The sequence below is a fragment of the Panthera tigris genome, chromosome A2 (genome assembly GCF_018350195.1).
Source record: "Panthera tigris isolate Pti1 chromosome A2, P.tigris_Pti1_mat1.1, whole genome shotgun sequence".
In the NCBI taxonomy this organism is placed as follows: domain Eukaryota; kingdom Metazoa; phylum Chordata; class Mammalia; order Carnivora; family Felidae; genus Panthera; species Panthera tigris.
The window spans coordinates 10459541-10477145 of NC_056661.1; the positions used below are offsets into that span (position 1 = coordinate 10459541).

Consider the following 17605-nt stretch of genomic DNA (forward strand, 5'->3'; position numbering starts at 1 on the left):
GGATGTGGAGTGTGACTAGGCAGGACCAATGCAGCCTCCCTCAGTGCAGATGTCATCTGTACAAGGGAAGGGTCCCAAAGATCTGAGATGCTCCATTCTGGCCGTATCACAGCCCTGTCCCACTCGGGGCTTGAGCTTACTCAGGAAGAATGTGACACTCAGCCCACACCTTTCTGTTTAGGGCATGCTAACAGTACTTAACCCTTCATGTTCTTGAATTAGCTCAGCGTCAGCAAGGCCATGTTCCCATCCCTGGGAGCTAGCTCCTAGGATCCCCTGACTAGGACCTGAGCTTCCCTTGCTCCAGAGCCCCAGAAGATGGATATTTCCACTCCTATACTTTGATTGTATTAGTTTCTTACCGCTGTCGTAAACAAGCTATCACAGACGTACTGCTAAAAACCACACAAAAATTTATCTTACAGATTTAGAAGTTCAAAGTTTTAAATGGGTCTTAGGGGACTAAAATCAAGGTGTCAGCCGAGCTGAATTCCTTCTGGAGACTATGGGGGAGTTTTGTTTTCTCATCTTTTCCAGCATCTAGAGGCTGCTGGTATTCTTTAGCTAGTGGCCCATTGTTCCATTCACTTTTCTTTCTTTCTTTCTTTTCTTTCTTTCTTTCTTTCTTTCTTTCTTTTCTTTCTTTCTTTCTTTCTTTCTTTCTTTCTTTCTTTCTTTCTTTCTTCTTTCTCTTACTTTCTTTTTGAAAGAGAGAGAGAGAGAGAGAGAGAGAGAGAGAGAGAGAAACAGAGCACAAGCAGGGGAGGGGCAGAGAGAGAGGGAGACACAGAATCTGAAGCAGGCTCCAGGCTCTGAGCTGTCAGCACCAGGGCCCGACGTGGGGCTCGAACTCATGAACTGTGACATCATGACCTGAGCCGAAGTCAGATGCTTAACAGACTGAGCCACCCAGGCACCCCACCTGTTGTATGTAGGTGAGGTTTGCCTATGGTAGAACCACCAAAAATCTGCCTTATATTATAGTTTTTGAGTAAATATCTACCCCCTACCCTGAGATGATATGCCCAGCGAAGGAAAGAAACATACTTTCTGTGAGAAAACTAGCATCAGATAGCCAATGAAGGTGTCTAAAATGTAAGTAATCTGATCAGCTGTTTCTACTATCTGTGGGCAAAGAACCAAGCAAATCCATTGCTTAATGTGACTTTATCTTCGGCTGTCTCCTAAAACTTGGTGCCTCTGGTGTTTGAAGATACAGGAGGGCCTCATCCTGGCATCTCTTCTGTGGCTTCCTGAAGCCTCGTTCAAGAAAAACAAAATATTTGCTCTTGTGTTCAGTTCTGAATAATTTCATGAAGCACAATTTTTTTCAACTTATTGTATAGAGATTAGCATGGGAGCCTGCCCCACTCAAACACCAGAAATTACAGTGATCTTCCTGTAGACCCGGGAAGAAGTAACTTATATTGGGAATGGAAAGGATAAGGGGGAACAAGACGAAATCCATGTTTTTTACTTTACATCTTAGGTGATTGACGACACACAGTATTCCAGACTTGCATTAATTTCCCTCCCCACTCTCCTTTATTTCTCCATGTGTAAAGCAACATTTTACAAACTCAGAAGCAGAGAGACCAGGACATATATCTTGAAACAGATCATTTTTTTTTTTCTGTAGCGCATTTCATTGTTCTTGTCTTCTATACCTTGGGGGTTAGGAAATGCAGGGAGATGGGACTTTTGAGGAAGACCAGTGTTTCTCAAAGTACATTGTGATATGGCCTTTATGATGTTCCTCTGACATAACCATCTGGCAAGAAAATTTGATGATTGAAACTCACAAAAAAATTGAAGGCTTCTTAAATTTCTTATTTATTTTTTCAATGGAAACTTTAAAATTATCTTTCTGTGGTCTTAGACATAATTTGTAAAATATTATTTTTTCTAGGTTAATTAAAACAACCTTTTGAATTATATATTCTTAAATCCGTGGAAAACTGGAACTGTTATTCTCTGAGCCCCTGCCAGAGGACAAGTAAGACTTTGTTGTGTGTGTTTCAAGAAATTCATCGTGTCGGCAATGTGAAAGACGTCAACCATGCTTGACATTCAGTTCCTGCAAAATCTGGAATTTTTATGTGCCTTTAAGTGTGCTTAGAAAACTTCCAACATAGAAAGGGCCAGCTGTGGCTCAATTTCTTGGTCACTCTGGGTTAAGCCCTTCACCGAAGCCTCTCCTTCCTACAAAGATGCGTCCAGATTTTGACAATCTATGAGCCAGAAAACTCACCTCAACGGATTTTCCTACGTACAACATTCATGGGGGGGTGGGGGGCGGCTAGGGAATTTACATATGAATTGGGTAGGAGGGCACAAACATTCAGTCCACAACAATCTGTAAGATGGAAAACCAGAAGAAAGGGGTACTGTGGTCTAGGGGATCCTGTGCCTGTGGGGACATGGTAGGCATGGGACAAACCCTCGTTGGGGAGGGCAGGTGGGAGAGAGCTCGAGGGTTATCTGATAGCAGCATCCCTAGATGGTTACGGTTTGGGAGGCAGATCTCAGCATTTGTCCCTTTATCTTCACTTTTAAAGCCTATCAAATCTTGTCTCCTTATTTATAATGGGAATAACAATGTTAATTTCCTGATGGGTCATTTTTGAATGTTAAGTGAGAAAATAAAGACTAAGTTCTGGTAGGAAACCCAAAGACAGTAGTTAACCAGGGCAAGTGGGCATGGCTGTTTTCTAGCTCATTTCCCCAGAATTCTGTCCTCAAGTTAGACACTGCCATGAGGCAAGTCTCTGAAGTGAGATTCCACTTCTCACACTAGAGCTCCAGTACAAGACCCATCCATCAAAGGTGGCAGCGAGGGACGAAGAGACAAGGTTGAAGAGGTCTTTCCCTTCAGCTCTCTGCTTTGGGGGGCGGCTGTGAGCAGCTTACATCACCACTTGCCCCCATTCCTTGATCTGATGGCTATTGTGTGGACGAGGAAGCAGGGACTCAATCAGGATTTAACACCTTGGTAGAGAACGTAGAATCTGGACACCAGAAGTATGTTACAAGAAGTTTTCAGAAGCTGAAAGTTAAGGAGCCCATGTGTCATGGAACCAGGAAGTTTAAAATCAGGGACCACAAAACCACAAACAGCAGAACATGCAGACTTAGAGTTGTCAAGTCCCAGGGACGACTTTGATATCCAGAGGTTGGGTGCTTGGGTCCTAGCCATGTAAGGTTGCAAGAGAGAGCATCTGGGATATGGAAGTTCCCAGGGATTCAGAGGGGGGCTTTAAAAAATGTTTATTTATTTATTTTTGAGAGAGAGAGAGAGAGAGAAAGAGAGAGAGAGAACAAGCAGGGAAGGGGCAAAGAGAGAGGCAGCCTCCGGGCTCTGAGCTGTAGCACAGAGCCTGATGTGGGGCTTGAACCCATGAACCACGAGATCATGACCTGAGCTGACGTAGGCTGCTTAACCGACTGAGCCACCCAGGTGCCCCAGAAAGGTGGGCTTAAGAAGTGAAATAGAAGCCAGGGCATTGGGGGAAGGAGTAGTAAAATAGAATGCATGGAGGGGACCGACCACTGGGGAATGCTAGGGGCTGAGCTAGATCAGTCATCCTTCCTTTGGGGCATTCTGGGCTAGGAGTTCCAAAGACTGATAGGTAGGGATAGGGGCCTGGGAAGAACTAAGTGAGATATTTTGTGAGTGAAGATGGGAAGATCAGGGATGGTGAGGGGGCTTGATAGGAATTGGGTTGTTTTGAGAGAAGCTGGTGTTAGGGGAACTGGGGAGACACTAGGTGGTGTGTAGGGGCTGGGGGGAAGTGGGAGCAACAGGGATTTGGAGAGAGACAGCATCAGGGGTGAGTACGGCCGTAGACAGGGGGTAGGGGATGGATGGGAGAGACTAGGAGGGACAGGGGATAGATAGAGGGAGACATGGAGGAATGGTGGCTGGAGGGTGCAGGAAGGTGCAGGAGTGGGGCCCCTTAGAGGGCTTGCGGGGATTCAGGACGGTGGGCCGAATAGGTCTGAGGTGGTATAACAACTGGGGGAACAGGAAGGGAGGGGGCGGGAAAATGGGGGAGGTTTGTGGACCAGAGGAAAAATGAGGTGAGCTGGTGGGACTGGAGCACCCAGGACACTCTGGGGATTATTGATCTGGCGATCTGGGATGGACAGAAGTCCAGTGGTTCTCAGGTGGCTGGAACCATTGAGTACAAGCAGGGTGGATGGAGGGGAGAACAAGGGGAAACAAGAATGTGTGGTTGTAAAAGAAGGCAGTGAAGTACAGGAGCCCTGGAAGCATGGGAAGGAGTGAGAACTTGGGGAGAAATTATAATAAATTTAATATGGGGCCAAGTATTTGGTAGAGACAGAGGAAGGCTAGAGGTGTTTGCATCCCTGGTAGGGCTCAGGGTGCCAGGTGAGGGGCTGAAAGGCTGCTGTTGAAATAGGGATATAGGAAAAGTGTGAGAAGAATGGGAAGGGTTGGGCAGATATATGAGACCAGGGAAGGAAATAGGTGATGGGTGTTTGAATGGAATCAGAATGTTCTTGGTGTTCTTTGCCATTGGGAGCAGGGTGACTCTGGACTTGGTGGAGGTTACTGGACTAGGGAGATTGGAATGGGAGAGAAAATGGGATGATGAAGGGGTGGGCAATGGTTTGTAGAAGGTGGGGGCAGGGTTTGCAGACTTAGGGAAGACTAGGTGGATAGAGGTAGGGGAATATAGTGATGCCGGCAGACCAAGATGGGAAGGGAGGTGGAGAAATGGACTAGAAGTAGTGAGGAAAGGGGAGAGCCTGGGGGAGCCTGGTGAAGAGACCTGTCTGAGGAGTTTCTTCAAGAGAAGAAAAAGGAGCAGCTGTGCCCACACCTCTCTTCTCTGCCCCTTCATCCATGGGCAGGTGTGCCATACAATGTCCTCGAGCAATTATAGCTCAGACTTTGAGTCCGGAGTTCTCGTCCAGCAAGAGAGCAGATGCAGAAATGAAAACGAGAGAGGCTAATGTCTGGGAGGAGACAAGGGCCCCGAATAGGGGTTGTGTCTCCATAGGTACTGAGCTCTCAAGATTCTACATACGCGGCGAACATGCAGAAGAAAACAATCAGATAGTAGCCATTAACTTGTGTGCGTAAGAAGCAAAGGGTTTGGGGGGGCAGGTGGCATTTGAAGTTGTGATCAAAGCACAATGATATACTGGCGCCAGATGGAAAGTGTTTTCCTGTAGGCGATATAACTAATTAGCTGCTATCTTTAAAGTTTAAGATTGATGGAGCGTGCAGTTTTAAGGATAACAATTTACTTGTCTCGCTAAGTAACCTTGGGTGCTTTCGCCCTGCGGGGGGCTTTCCACCCTATGCTTTGTTAACCCTTAAGTTTAAGTTAGAGAATTCTTAAACTTATTTCCCACACAACTATTGTTAAGGTTATGAGTACAGCACTGACTTCCTATTCAGAGAGAAAATTACATGGTTTTCTGATTTCCAAAGGAATGCGAGAAAAATGCAGAACATTTGGAAAGTTTTGAAAAGCATGATGGAAAACTAAATGTTAGGGACCCCACGCTGAGAAAAAGTTCATGGTTGACCTGATGGGCACTTTTCTCTCTGTCTCCATCTCTCATTCTTTGACCTTCTGTCATCCACACTCAGGTGGGTGATCCATTCCTTTGGGGCACACTTGACTTTTTTGTTTTGTTTTGTTTTGACCTCCTCCATGTTGGTCTAAAGCCAAAGACCATGACTTGGAGCTGGTCCAGGGGGCTCCCACTCATGACAACCACCATTCGGAACTAACCACTGGGAACAGGAAACCCTTTAGACCAGTGTCCCCCAACTTCAGACACTCCTCTGACACCACCCTGATTTTTGCTATATGTGGTGTCCACTGTCACGTTTATCTTTACCTTGACTCTAGTTTTTCAGCATCCTAACTAATCATAAGTTTTTCTCCCATTATGCCTTCAAATAAGCCAAATTTATAAAGACTTGGAAAAAACATTCATTGTTTTTTCAATCAACAATTGATCAGTCAACATCTCAAGAGTTATATTTTGGAAAGAAGTTTCAGGGTGCTCGTTTTATTCATAGCATTTGCCTTAATTTGCGCGGAGGTCCGTTCATTTGTGCACTTGCCTGTTAGATATCCAGCGCTAAGCACATAGCGTATTGCCAGACACACAAGAGAAAACATGTTATTAGTTAAGTGACCAAATAGATTATTTCATACATCTTTTTTTATACCCATTCTAGGGATGAAGAAATTAAGACTTATGGACACGAACTAATTGGTCCATGGTCACACGGTTAGCAAGCAGCTGAGCTAGGACATGTTCCCAGTTGGAGATAAACTTAAAAAATCAATGTTCGGGGCGCCTGGGTGGCTCAGTCGGTTAAGCGTCCGACTTCGGCTCAGGTCACCATCTCACGGTCCGTGGGTTCGAGCCCCGCGTCGGGCTCTGGGCTGATGGCTCAGAGCCTGGAGCCTGCTTCCGATTCTGTGTTTCCCTCTCTCTCTGCCCCTCCCCTGTTCATGCTGTGTCTCTCTCTGTCTGAAAAATAAATTAAAAAAAAAAAATCAATGTTCGCACATGGGACTATCTTGACACAGTGCCTGAAAGGGGTCGGTAAGAGGTGGACTTGGAAAGTCTCTTTGAAGTGGTATTTGGAAGGAATCTGCATTTTGGGAAGAGAATGAGAGGAGAAGGAATTATGCCATGTGCCTTGTAAAGCAATTGGAAGCTTTCAGACAAGCAAGTGACTTCTCTCCCTTCCAAAAATGTTTATGCGTTTGGAATATTGTTGTATTTGTGAAGAGAGAGATTTGAGTAAAATAGAGTCCGGAAAATATGAAAATATTTTTCTATTCCCCAAATCCAGAGATGAAGCCATTTTGTAGGGGTGAGAATCGTGAAAGTCAGGTGTGAATCTCATAATCTGCTTACCTGGGTTTTTCTTTTCTTTTATCTTTTTGTAATGAATTAAGATTTTAATGGTTCTACTTTTCTTTTTTTTCTGATGTAAACAAGGATTTATTTCATACTGAAACATTAAGAAACGTCTATTAATTATGTAGGAATTGGTAGTTCAGTTTACTCTAGCAATATTCATCTTCAAAATTCTTTGGGGGAATTAATATTCTATTTCTTGTGATTAATGCAGGGTCATTCTCTTCTTGAATACACAATATGTTATATTATTTACATTACTGTACCTCATAACATTACCACTTTTAGGCACGTTAGCAATGGAGTTTAGAAACATCTATGAAGACTCGTTTTCTGGATCTCTTCAGCTGTTTCAATTTTAACAGAATTGTTTGGTAATGTCTGGAGCTGCAAATAGAAACTTTATGAATAATTATGTCTGAGACTATGGTGATAGCTTACAAAGTGCTATTTAGATACCAGCTTTTCTTCTCCATCACCTAATAGTCTAAATTCCTCTGTCCGCAGACCAAACCCATCCATATCTTCTATCCATATGGATATAACCATAGCCTTCCACAATTGAAGCTTTCTCTCTAGTATAATACATGTGCTACTTTTCACTCCCATCAGCCTCCAGTTTTTTCCTTCCATTTTATATTATGTAAGATGGATTGCTTTTCCTCAACTCCTCTTTTTTTCTCAGGTCAAAGTCCCATGGATCTTTTAAGATAAGACTTAGTTTCTAGATTCATCTCTCCTCTGTGGCATTTTGTAAGACTTCCCCAAAGAGTAAATTTCTCACTTAAACACCAGTTTTCAGAAGGGTTAATGTACATATTTTTTATTCACAAAGAAATTGTCAATACCCTTACAGAAGTAAAAGAAAGTAGCAAAAATATGTCCGAAAGACCATAAAAACTCCTGTAATCCTACCTACCTAGAAATCATTTCCTTTCTTATGCATCCTCACATATGTACATAATGGTTCTGCTTTTCATTGCACAAGAAATCTATACTTTTTTCTTGTTGTAATTCCTTTAAATGCTGTAGGAATCTACACATTGAAAGTTTCCCCTTACATCCCATTTACACCCCCTTACATCACAGACACATGCCCACAATCATTCTTTCTATAGGTATCTACTGTATATAGTTTTGTTAAAAATTTTTTCCCTTCCAACTAAAACTTTTATTTTATTTTATTGATAGAATTTATTGTCAAATTGGCTAACACAGAGTGTGTAAAGTGTGCTAATTTTTCTTAAATTTTATTTATTTTTGAGAGAGAGAGACAGAGGGAGTGAGCAGGGGAGGGGCAGAGAGAGAAGGAGAGAGAGAATGTCAAGCAGGTTCTGTGCTGTCAGCATGGAGCCTGATGTGGAGCTCAACTCACAAGCCATGAGGTCATGACCTGAGCTGAAACTAAGAGTCGGATGCTTAACCGACTGAGCCACCCGGGTGCCCCTACTGTGTATAGTTTTATATTCATCTTTCTTATCATTATTTCTATGCATGTACATATATATTTATATATCTCCATGCATGTTATAGAAATGGGTTCATATTACGTGTACCATCGTGGAATTCATTTTTCACATATAGCTTTTACACAGTTGTAGAGTATTCCCTAGTATGGCTGTATCATGTTTAACTACTTCTTGTGAGTGAACATTTGGGTTACCTCCTAGCAGTGAAATACTTTCTGCTTTGTGAGCTATGTGGGCTCGGTCACAACGACACAAACCTTCTGTAAAGGCTCAGACAGGAAATATTTCGGCTTTGTGAGCCATATGGTCTCTGTTACGATGACTCAACTCCATGGTTGTCCCCGCCAAACTCAGGCACAGACAAAACATCAACGAACGGGCACGACTGTGCCAATAAAACTTCATTTACAAACACAAGCAGCCAGCCCACGAGCTGTAGTTTGCCAAACCAGATTATGAGCAGACGTAAATCTTGGGGTCAAAGTCAGAATTCAGGGACCTGCATGTCTGAGAGGACAGAGGAGAAATTGAATGGGATAAGGACAGAATGCTCATATGTAAGTGGCCCTCCTTGCAGCCCTGTCTACATCAGCACAACGCTACCCCTGAAGCAGGGCCGGCTGGATATGATGGCACACCTGATCCAGTGAGTCCCTGTGTTCCAACTGCTACTGCCATTCATTCATTCATTCATGTAATTTTTAAGTAGGCTTCACACCCAGTGTGGAGCCCAACGCAAGACTTGAACTCACGACCCAGAGACCAAGACCTGAGCTGAGATCCAAGAGTCGGGTGCTTAACCGACTGAGCCACCCAGGCATCCCTGCTTCGGCCCCTTAACATTACACTGTCCTCTGCCTGCAGGTGTTCCTTTTTTTTTTTTTTTTAATGTTTATTTATTTTTGAGAGAGAGACACAGTGTGAGTTGGGGAAGGGCAGAGAGAGGGAGACACAGAATCCAAGGCAGGTTCCAGGCTCTGAGTTGTCAGCACAGAGCCTGATGCGGGGCTTGAACTCAAGAGCTGTGAGATCATGACCTGAGCCGAAGTCAGACGCTTAACCCCCGGAGCCTCCTAGGCGCCCCAGCCTGCAGTTGTTTCTAATACGAAATCAAGGGAAATTTATGTTGCTGTTTCCCTTTTATGTAAGGTGTCATTTCTCTTTGGCTGCATTTAGGATTGTCTTTTTATCTTTGGTTTTTAGCAGTTTGATTACGATATGCCTAGGTGTGCTTTTCTTTGTATTTGTTCTACTTAGAATTTGCAGAACTACTTGAATCAAGAAATTACGTCTTTCAACAAATTTGGGGAGTTTTTGGCCATTATTTAAATATCTTCCTGCTCCAGGAGTGCCTGGGTGGCTCAGTGAGTTAAGCATCTGACTTTTGATTTCGGCTCAGGTTGTGATCTCAGTTTGTGAGACTGAGCTCCGCATCGGGCTCTGCATTGGCAGCACGGGACCTACTTGGAATTCTCTTTCCCTCTCTCTCTCTCTGCCTCTCCCTTGCTTGCATCTGTCCTCTCTCAAAATGAATCAATAAACATAAAAAATATTTTCCGGCTCCATTTCTCTCCTATCCTTCTTGAATTCCAGATACTGAGAGTCCTCAGAAAATTCTAAAAAACAAAGCAGGTTTCACACCCAGTGCAGAGCCTGATTTGGGGCTTGATCTTACCACCATGAGGTCATGACCTGAGCTGAAATTAAGAGTTGGACGCTTAACCGACTGAGCCGCCCAGGTGCCCTGAAATTGCTCTGCTTATTTTCTTAAAAGATGTTTTTTTGAAGTTTATTTATTTTGAGATGGAGCTTTCATGCACATGTGCCTGTGTGAGCAGGGGAGGGGCAGAGAGAGGGAGAGAGAATCCCAAGCAGGCTCAGCATGTCAGTGCAGAGCCCAATGAGGGGCTCAAACTCACCAACCGTGAGATCATGACCTGAGCGAAAATCAAGAGTCAGATGCTTAACTGGCTGAACCACCCCGGTGCCCTTGCTCTATGTTTTTAAAGACCAAATTTTTTAGGGGCGCCTGGGTGGCTCAGTCGGTTAAGCAACTTTGGCTTAGGTCACGATCTCGCAGTCTGTGAGTTCAAGCCCCGCGTCGAGCTCTGCGATGACAGCTCAGAGCCTGGAGCCTGTTTCAGATTCTGTGTCTCCCTGTCTCTGACCCTCCCCCGTTCATGCTCTGTCTCTCTCTGTCTCAAAAATAAACATTAAAAAAAAGAGACTAATTTTTAAAAGAGCAATTATAGGTACATGGCAACATTAACAGGAAAGAGCAGTGATTTCCCCATATAGCCCTTGTCCAAACACGCATACCCCACGTGTACCCCAGCAGGGACATCGACATCACTCACCAGAAGGTACATTTGTTACAATTGATGTATCTACACTGACACATCATCATCGTGCAAAGTCCATAGTTCAAGTTAGGGTTCACTCTTGGTGTTGTGCATTCTGTTGCTGGCACATTTTTCTTTTTTTTAAATTTTTTTTTCAACGTTTTTTATTTATTTTTGGGACAGAGAGAGACAGAGCATGAACGGGGGAGGGGCAGAGAGAGAGGGAGACACAGAATCGGAAACAGGCTCCAGGCTCCGAGCCATCAGCCCAGAGCCTGACGCGGGGCTCGAACTCACGGACTGCGAGATCGTGACCTGGCTGAAGTTGGACGCTTAACCGACTGCGCCACCCAGGCACCCCATCTGGCACATTTTTCAATATTTCATTCTTGCAAATGTAATCCAAACAACCTTCTTGTAAATATCGTCCTATGAATATGGTAGTGTTTTTCTGAGAAACACTGGAAAGATGTGGGATTGCTGGGGCCTAGGGGTATGTTCAATTTTCATAGCTATTAACACATTGCTGAATGAAGTGTTTATATCAGTTTATGCTAATGCCATATGGGAATGTCTCTTTCACTCTGGTCTAACCGATATTGAATACTGTCCAACTTTGAGGATTTTTTTTCAATCTAATGCTTGACAGTATTAGCTCCTTGTTGTATTAACTTCAATATCCTTGATTACTATGCGTTTTTTTCCTCTTTAAGTATTTTATTGACAAAATGCAGACTCATATCGTGCATTTCTTCTTTTACTTTGCTATTTGTTCAGATAGTTCACACAGTTAGGTTAGATTTTCTTTTCTTTTTTTTTTTTCAGGTAAAAGTAATTTAACTTTATTTTTTATTTTTTTTAAATTTACATCCAAATTAGTTAGTATATAGTGAAGCAATGATTTCAGGAGTAGATTCCTTAGTGCCCCTAACCCATTTAGCCCATCCCCCCTCCCACATCCCCTCCAGTCACCCTCAGTTTGTTCTCCATATTTATGAGTCTCTTCTGTTTTTCCCCCTCCCTGCTTTTATATCCTTTTTGTTTCCCTTCCCTTATGTTCATCTGTTTTGTCTCTTAAAGTCCTCATATGAGTGAAGTCATATGATTTTTGTCTTTTTCTGACTGACTAATTTCACTCAGCATAATACCCTCCAGTTCCATCCATGTAGTTGCTAATGGCAAGATTTCATTCTTTTTGATTGCCGAGTAAGACTCCATTGTGTATATATACCACATTTTCTTTATCCATTCATCCATCAGTGGACATTTGGGCTCTTTCCATACTTTGGCTATTGTTGATAGTACTCCTATAAACATGGGGGTGCATGTGTCCCTTCAAAAGAGCACACCTGTATCCCTAGAAGATAAATGCCTAGTAGTGAAATTCCTGGGTCATAGGGTAGTTCTATTTTTAGTTTTTTGAGAAACCTCCATACTGTTTTCCAGAATGGCTGCACCAGTTTGCATTCCCACCAACAGTGCAAAAGAGATCCTCTTTCTCTGCATCCTCGCCAACATCTGTTGTTGCCTGAGTTGTTAATGTTAGCCATTCTGACAGGTGTAAGGTGGTATCTCATTGTGGTTTTGATTTGTATTTCCCTGATGATGAGTGATGTGGAGCATTTTTTCATGTGTCGGTTGGCCATCTGGATGTCTTCTTTGGAGAAGTGTCTATTCATGTCTTTTGCCCATTTCTTCACTGGATTATTTGTTTTTTGGGTGTTGAGTTTAATAAGTTCTTTGTAGATTTTGGATACTAACCCTTTATCTGATATGTCATTTGCAAATATCTCCTCCCATTCTGTCGGTTGCCTTTTAGTTTTGCTGATTGTTTCCTTCGCTGTGCAGAAGCTTTTCATTTTGATGAGGTCCTAGTAGCTCATTTTTGCTTTTGTTTCCCTTGCCTCTGGAGACATGTTGAGTAAGAAGTTGCTGAGGGCAAGATCAAAGACATTTTTGCCTGCTTTCTCCTCGAGGATTTTGATGGCTTCCTGTCTTACATTGAGGTCTTTCATCCACTTTGAATTTATTTTTGTGTACGGTGTAAGAAAGTGGTCCAGGTTCATTCTTCTGCATGTCGCTGTCCAGTTTTCCCAGCACCACTTGCTGAAGAGACTGTCTTTGTTCCATTGGATATTCTTTCCTGCTTTGTCAAAGATTAGTTGGCCATACATTTGTGGATCCATTTCTGGGGTCTCTATTCTGTTCCATTGATCTGAGTGTCTGTTCTTGTGCCAGTACCATACTGTCTTGATGATTACAGCTTTGTAGTATAGCTTGAAGTCTGGGATTGTGATGCCTCCTGCTTTGGTTTTCTTTTTCAAGACTGCTTTGGCTATTCAGGGTCTTTTCTGGTTCCATACAAATTTTAGGATTATTTGTTCTAGCTCTGTGAAGAATGCTGGCGTTACTTTGATAGGGATTGCATTGAATATGTACATTGCTTTGGGTAGTATCAACATTTTAACAATATTTGTTCTTCCTATCCAGGAGCATAGAATCTTTTCCCATTTTTTTTGGTGTCTTCTTCAATTTCTTTCATAAGCTTTCTATACATTTCAGTGTATAGATTTTTCACCTCTTTGGTTAGATTTATTCCTAGGTATTTTATGGTTTTTTGTGCAGCTGTAAATGGGATCAATTCCTTGATTTCTCTTTCTGTTGCTTCATTGTTGGTGTATAGGAATGCAACCGATTTCTGCGCATTGATTTTATATCCTGCAACTTTGCTGAATTCATGAATCAGTTCTAGCAGTTTTTGGTGGAATCTTTTGGGTTTTTCATATAGAGTATCATGTCATCTGCGAAGAGTGAAAGCTTGACTTCCTCCTGGCCGATTTGGATGACTTTTATTTATTTGTGTTGTCTGATTGCAGAGGCTAAGACTTCCAATACTATGTTGAATAGCAGTGGCGAGAGTGGACATCCCTGTCTTGTTCCTGACCTTAGGGGGAAAGCTCTCAGTTTTTCCCCATTGAGGATGATATTAGTGTTGGGCTGTTCATATGTGGCTTTTATGATCTAGAGGTATGCTCCTTCTATCCCTACTTTCTTGAGGGTTTTTATCAAGAAAGGATGCTGTATTTTGTCAAATGCTTTCTCTGCATCTATTGAGAGGATCATATGGTTCTTGTCCTTTCTTTTATTGATGTGATGAATCATGTTAATTGTTTTGTAGATATTGAACCAGCCCTGCATCCCAGGTACAAACCCCACTTGGTCGTGGTGAATAATTTTTTTAAATGTATTGTTGGATCCAGCTGGCTAATATCTTGTTGAGGATTTTGCATGTATGTTCATCAGGGAAATTGGTGTATTGTTCTCCTTTTTAGTGGGGTCTCTGTCTGCTTTTGGAATCAAGGTAATGCTGGCTTCATAGAAAGAGTTCGGAAGTTTTCCTTCCATTTCTATTTTTTGGAACAGTTTCAAGAAAATAGGTGTTAACTCTTCCTTAAATGTTTGGTAGAATTCCCCTGGAAAGCCATCTGGCCCTGGCTCTTGTTTTTTGGCAGATTTTTTATTACTATTTCCCTACTGGTTATGGGTCTGTTTAAATTTTCTATTTCTTCCTGTTTCATTTTTGGTAGTGTATATGTTTCTAGGAATTTGTCCATTTCTCCCAGATTGCCCATTTTATTGGCATTGCTCATAATATTCTCTTATTATTGTTTTTATTTTTGGTGTGTTCATTGTGATCTCTCCTCTTTCATTCTTGATTTTACTTTTTTGGGTTCTTTCTTTTTTCTTCTTGATCAAACTGGCTAGGGGTTTATCAGTTTTGTTAATTATTTCACAGAACCAGCTTCCGGTTTCATTGATCTGTTCTACTGTTTTTTTGGTTTTGATAGCATTAATTTCTGTTGTAATCTTTATTATTTCCTGTCTTCTGCTGGCTTTGGGTTTTATTTGCTGTTCTTTTTCCAGCTCTTTAAGGCGTAAGGTTAGGTTGCGTATCTGAGGTCTTTCTTCCTTCTTTAGGAAGGCCTGGATTGCTATATACTTTCCTCTTATGACCGCCTTTGCCGCGTCCCAGAGGTTTTGAGCTGTGGTGCTATCATTTTCATTGACTTCCATATACTTTTTAATTTCTTCTTTAACTGCTTGGTTAGCCCATTCATTCTTTAGTAGGATGTTCTTCAGTCTCCAAGTATTTGTTTACTCTCCAAATTTTTTCTTGTGGTTGATTTCGAGTTTCATAGCATTGTGGTCTGAGAATATGCACGGTATGATCTTGATCTTTTTGTACTTACTCAGGGCTGATTTGTGTCTCAGTATATGGTCTATTCTGGAGAACGTTCCATGTGCATTGGAGAAGAATGTATATTCTGCTGCTTTAGGATGAAATGTTCTGAATATATCTGTGAAGTCCATCTGGTCCAATGTGTCATTCAAAGCCATTGTTTCCTTGTTGATATTTTGGTTAGATGATCTGTCCATTGTTGTGAGTGGGGTGTTGAAGTCTCCTACTACTGTGGTATTACTATCGATGAGTTTCTTTATATTTGTGATTAATTGATTTATATATTTGGGTACTTTCACATTTGGTGCATAAATGTTTACAATTGTTAGGTCTTCTTGGTGGATAGACCCCTTGATTATGATATAATGCCCTTCTGCATCTCTTGATACAGTCTTTATTTTAAAGTCTAGATTGTCTGATATAAGTATGACTACTCCGGCTTTCTTTTGTTGACCATTAACATGATAGATGGTTCTCCATCCCCTTATTTTCAACCTGAAGGTGTCTTTAGGTCTAAAGTGGGTCTCTTGTAAACAGCATATAGATGGATCTTGTTTTCTTATCCATTCTGTTATCCTATGTCTTTTGATTGGAACATTGAGTCCACTGATGTTTAGAGTGAGTACTGAAAGATATGAATTTATTACCATTATGATGCTTGTAGAGTTGGAGTTTCTGGTGGTGTTCTCTGGTCCTTTCTAATCTTTTGTTGCTTTTGGTATGTATATATATACATATATACACACATATATATGTATATGTATATGTATATATATACACACATATGTATGTATGTATATATATATATATATATATATATATATATATATACATATGTATACATATCCACATGTGTGTGTGTGTATATATATATATATATATATATATTTTTTTTTTTTTTTTTTTTTTTTTTTTTTTTTTTTTTTTTTTTTTTCATCTTTTCTCCCCTCAGAGAGTCCCCTTAAAATTTCTTGCAGGGCTGGTTTAGTGGTCACAAACTCCTTTAACTTTTGTTTGTCTGGGAAACTTTTTATCTCTCCTTCTATTTTGAATGACCTTGCTGGATAAAGAATTCTTGGCTGCACATTTTTCTGATTCAGCACACTGAATATATCCTGCCACTCCTTTCTGGCCTGCCAAGGTTCTGTGGATAGTTCTGCTGCAAACCTGACCTGTCTTTTCTTGTAGGTTGGGACTTATTTTCCCTTGCTGCTTTCATGATTCTCTCCTTCTCCTGAGTATTTTGTGAATTTGAGTATGATATGCCTTGTTGATGGTCGGTTTTTGTTGAATCTAATGGGAGTCCTCTGTGCTTCCTGGATTTTGATGTCTGTGTCTTTCCAGGTTAGGAAAGTTTTCTGCTAAGATTTGCTCACATAACCCTTCTACCCCTATTTCTCTCTCTTCCTCCTCTGGGACCCTATGATTCTGATGTTGTTCCTTTTGAATGAGTCACTGATTTCTGTAAGTCTTAAACCATGCTCTTTTGCCTTAATATCCCTCTTTTTTTCTGCTTCGTTATTCTCTATAAGTTTGTCCTCTATATTGCTGATTCTCTGTTCTGCCTCGTCCATCCTTGCTGTCGCTGCATCCATCCATGATTGCAGCTCAGTTATAGCATTTTTAATTTCATTCTGGCTATTTTTTACTTCCTTTATCTCTGCAGAAAGGGATTCTAATCTATTTTCTACTCCAGCTAGTATTCTTATTATCATGATTCTAAATTCTGGTTCAGACATCTTGCTTGTGTCTGTGTTGGTTAAATCCCTGGCTGTCTTCTTTGTGCTCTTTCTTTTGGGGTGAATTCCTTTGTTTTGTCATTTTGAAGGGAGAAAAGGAATTAATGAGGTAGAAGAATTGAAATTAAAAAAATTAAAATTAAAAAATAATTAAAATTAAAAATTAAAAACACACCTACACAAAAATATAATAGATGATGCTAGATCCTACGTGTGTTTTGGTCTGGGTGTAGAAAGTGGTTTGATAGATTAGAGAAACAAACAAACAAAAAAAAGGGGGGAGAGAGAAAAAAAAGAAATCATTTGAGAATTTGAAAAAATGAATACACTAAAGTAGATAAAATACACAAATGTAGAGAATATAGTAGGAAAAAATTATAGAAAAATATTTTTAATAAAAATTAAAAAGAAATATGAATTTTTCACTTTCTGTATTTAAGAAAAAAGAAAAGAAATGAAAGAGAAAAAAGATAAAAAAAGAAAAAAGAAGAAAAAAAAGAAATCGTTTGAAAATTTGAAAAAGTGAATACACTGTAGTATACTAAAATAAAATGATGGGAGTGAAATAGAATTTGAAAAAATTTACACAAAAGCAAAAAATATAGTAATAAAAATTAAATGAAAATATTTTTAAGAGAAACTGAAAATAAAAATGAAGTTTTTCTCTTTCTGCATTCAAGAAAAAGAATAGAAATGAAAAAGAGAAAAAAAGAAGAAAGAAAAAAAGGCAATTGTTTGAAAATTTGAAAAGGCGAGTACACTGAAGTAGACTGAAATAAAATGATGGGAGTAAAGTAGAAGTTGAAAAAATTTACACCAAAGTAAAAAATACAGTAATAAAAATTAAAGACAGATATTTTTAAGAAAAATTGAAAATAAAAATAGTTGTTTCTC

The 17605-nt window shown here is 40.6% G+C and overlaps 1 protein-coding gene across 1 annotated transcript in view; it reads left to right on the plus strand.

The window, feature by feature from the left end:
- ADGRE2 (adhesion G protein-coupled receptor E2) overlaps nucleotides 1-3289 on the plus strand; it is a 31482-nt gene extending 28193 nt beyond the window's left edge. Inside the window, exon 20 of the mRNA XM_042978417.1 lies at nucleotides 1910-3289. Within this exon, the coding sequence (XP_042834351.1) occupies nucleotides 1910-1918 (9 nt within the window). The 3' untranslated portion in view covers nucleotides 1919-3289. The remainder of the gene's footprint in view (nucleotides 1-1909) is intronic.
- The last annotated feature ends 14316 nt before the right edge of the window (nucleotides 3290-17605 follow it).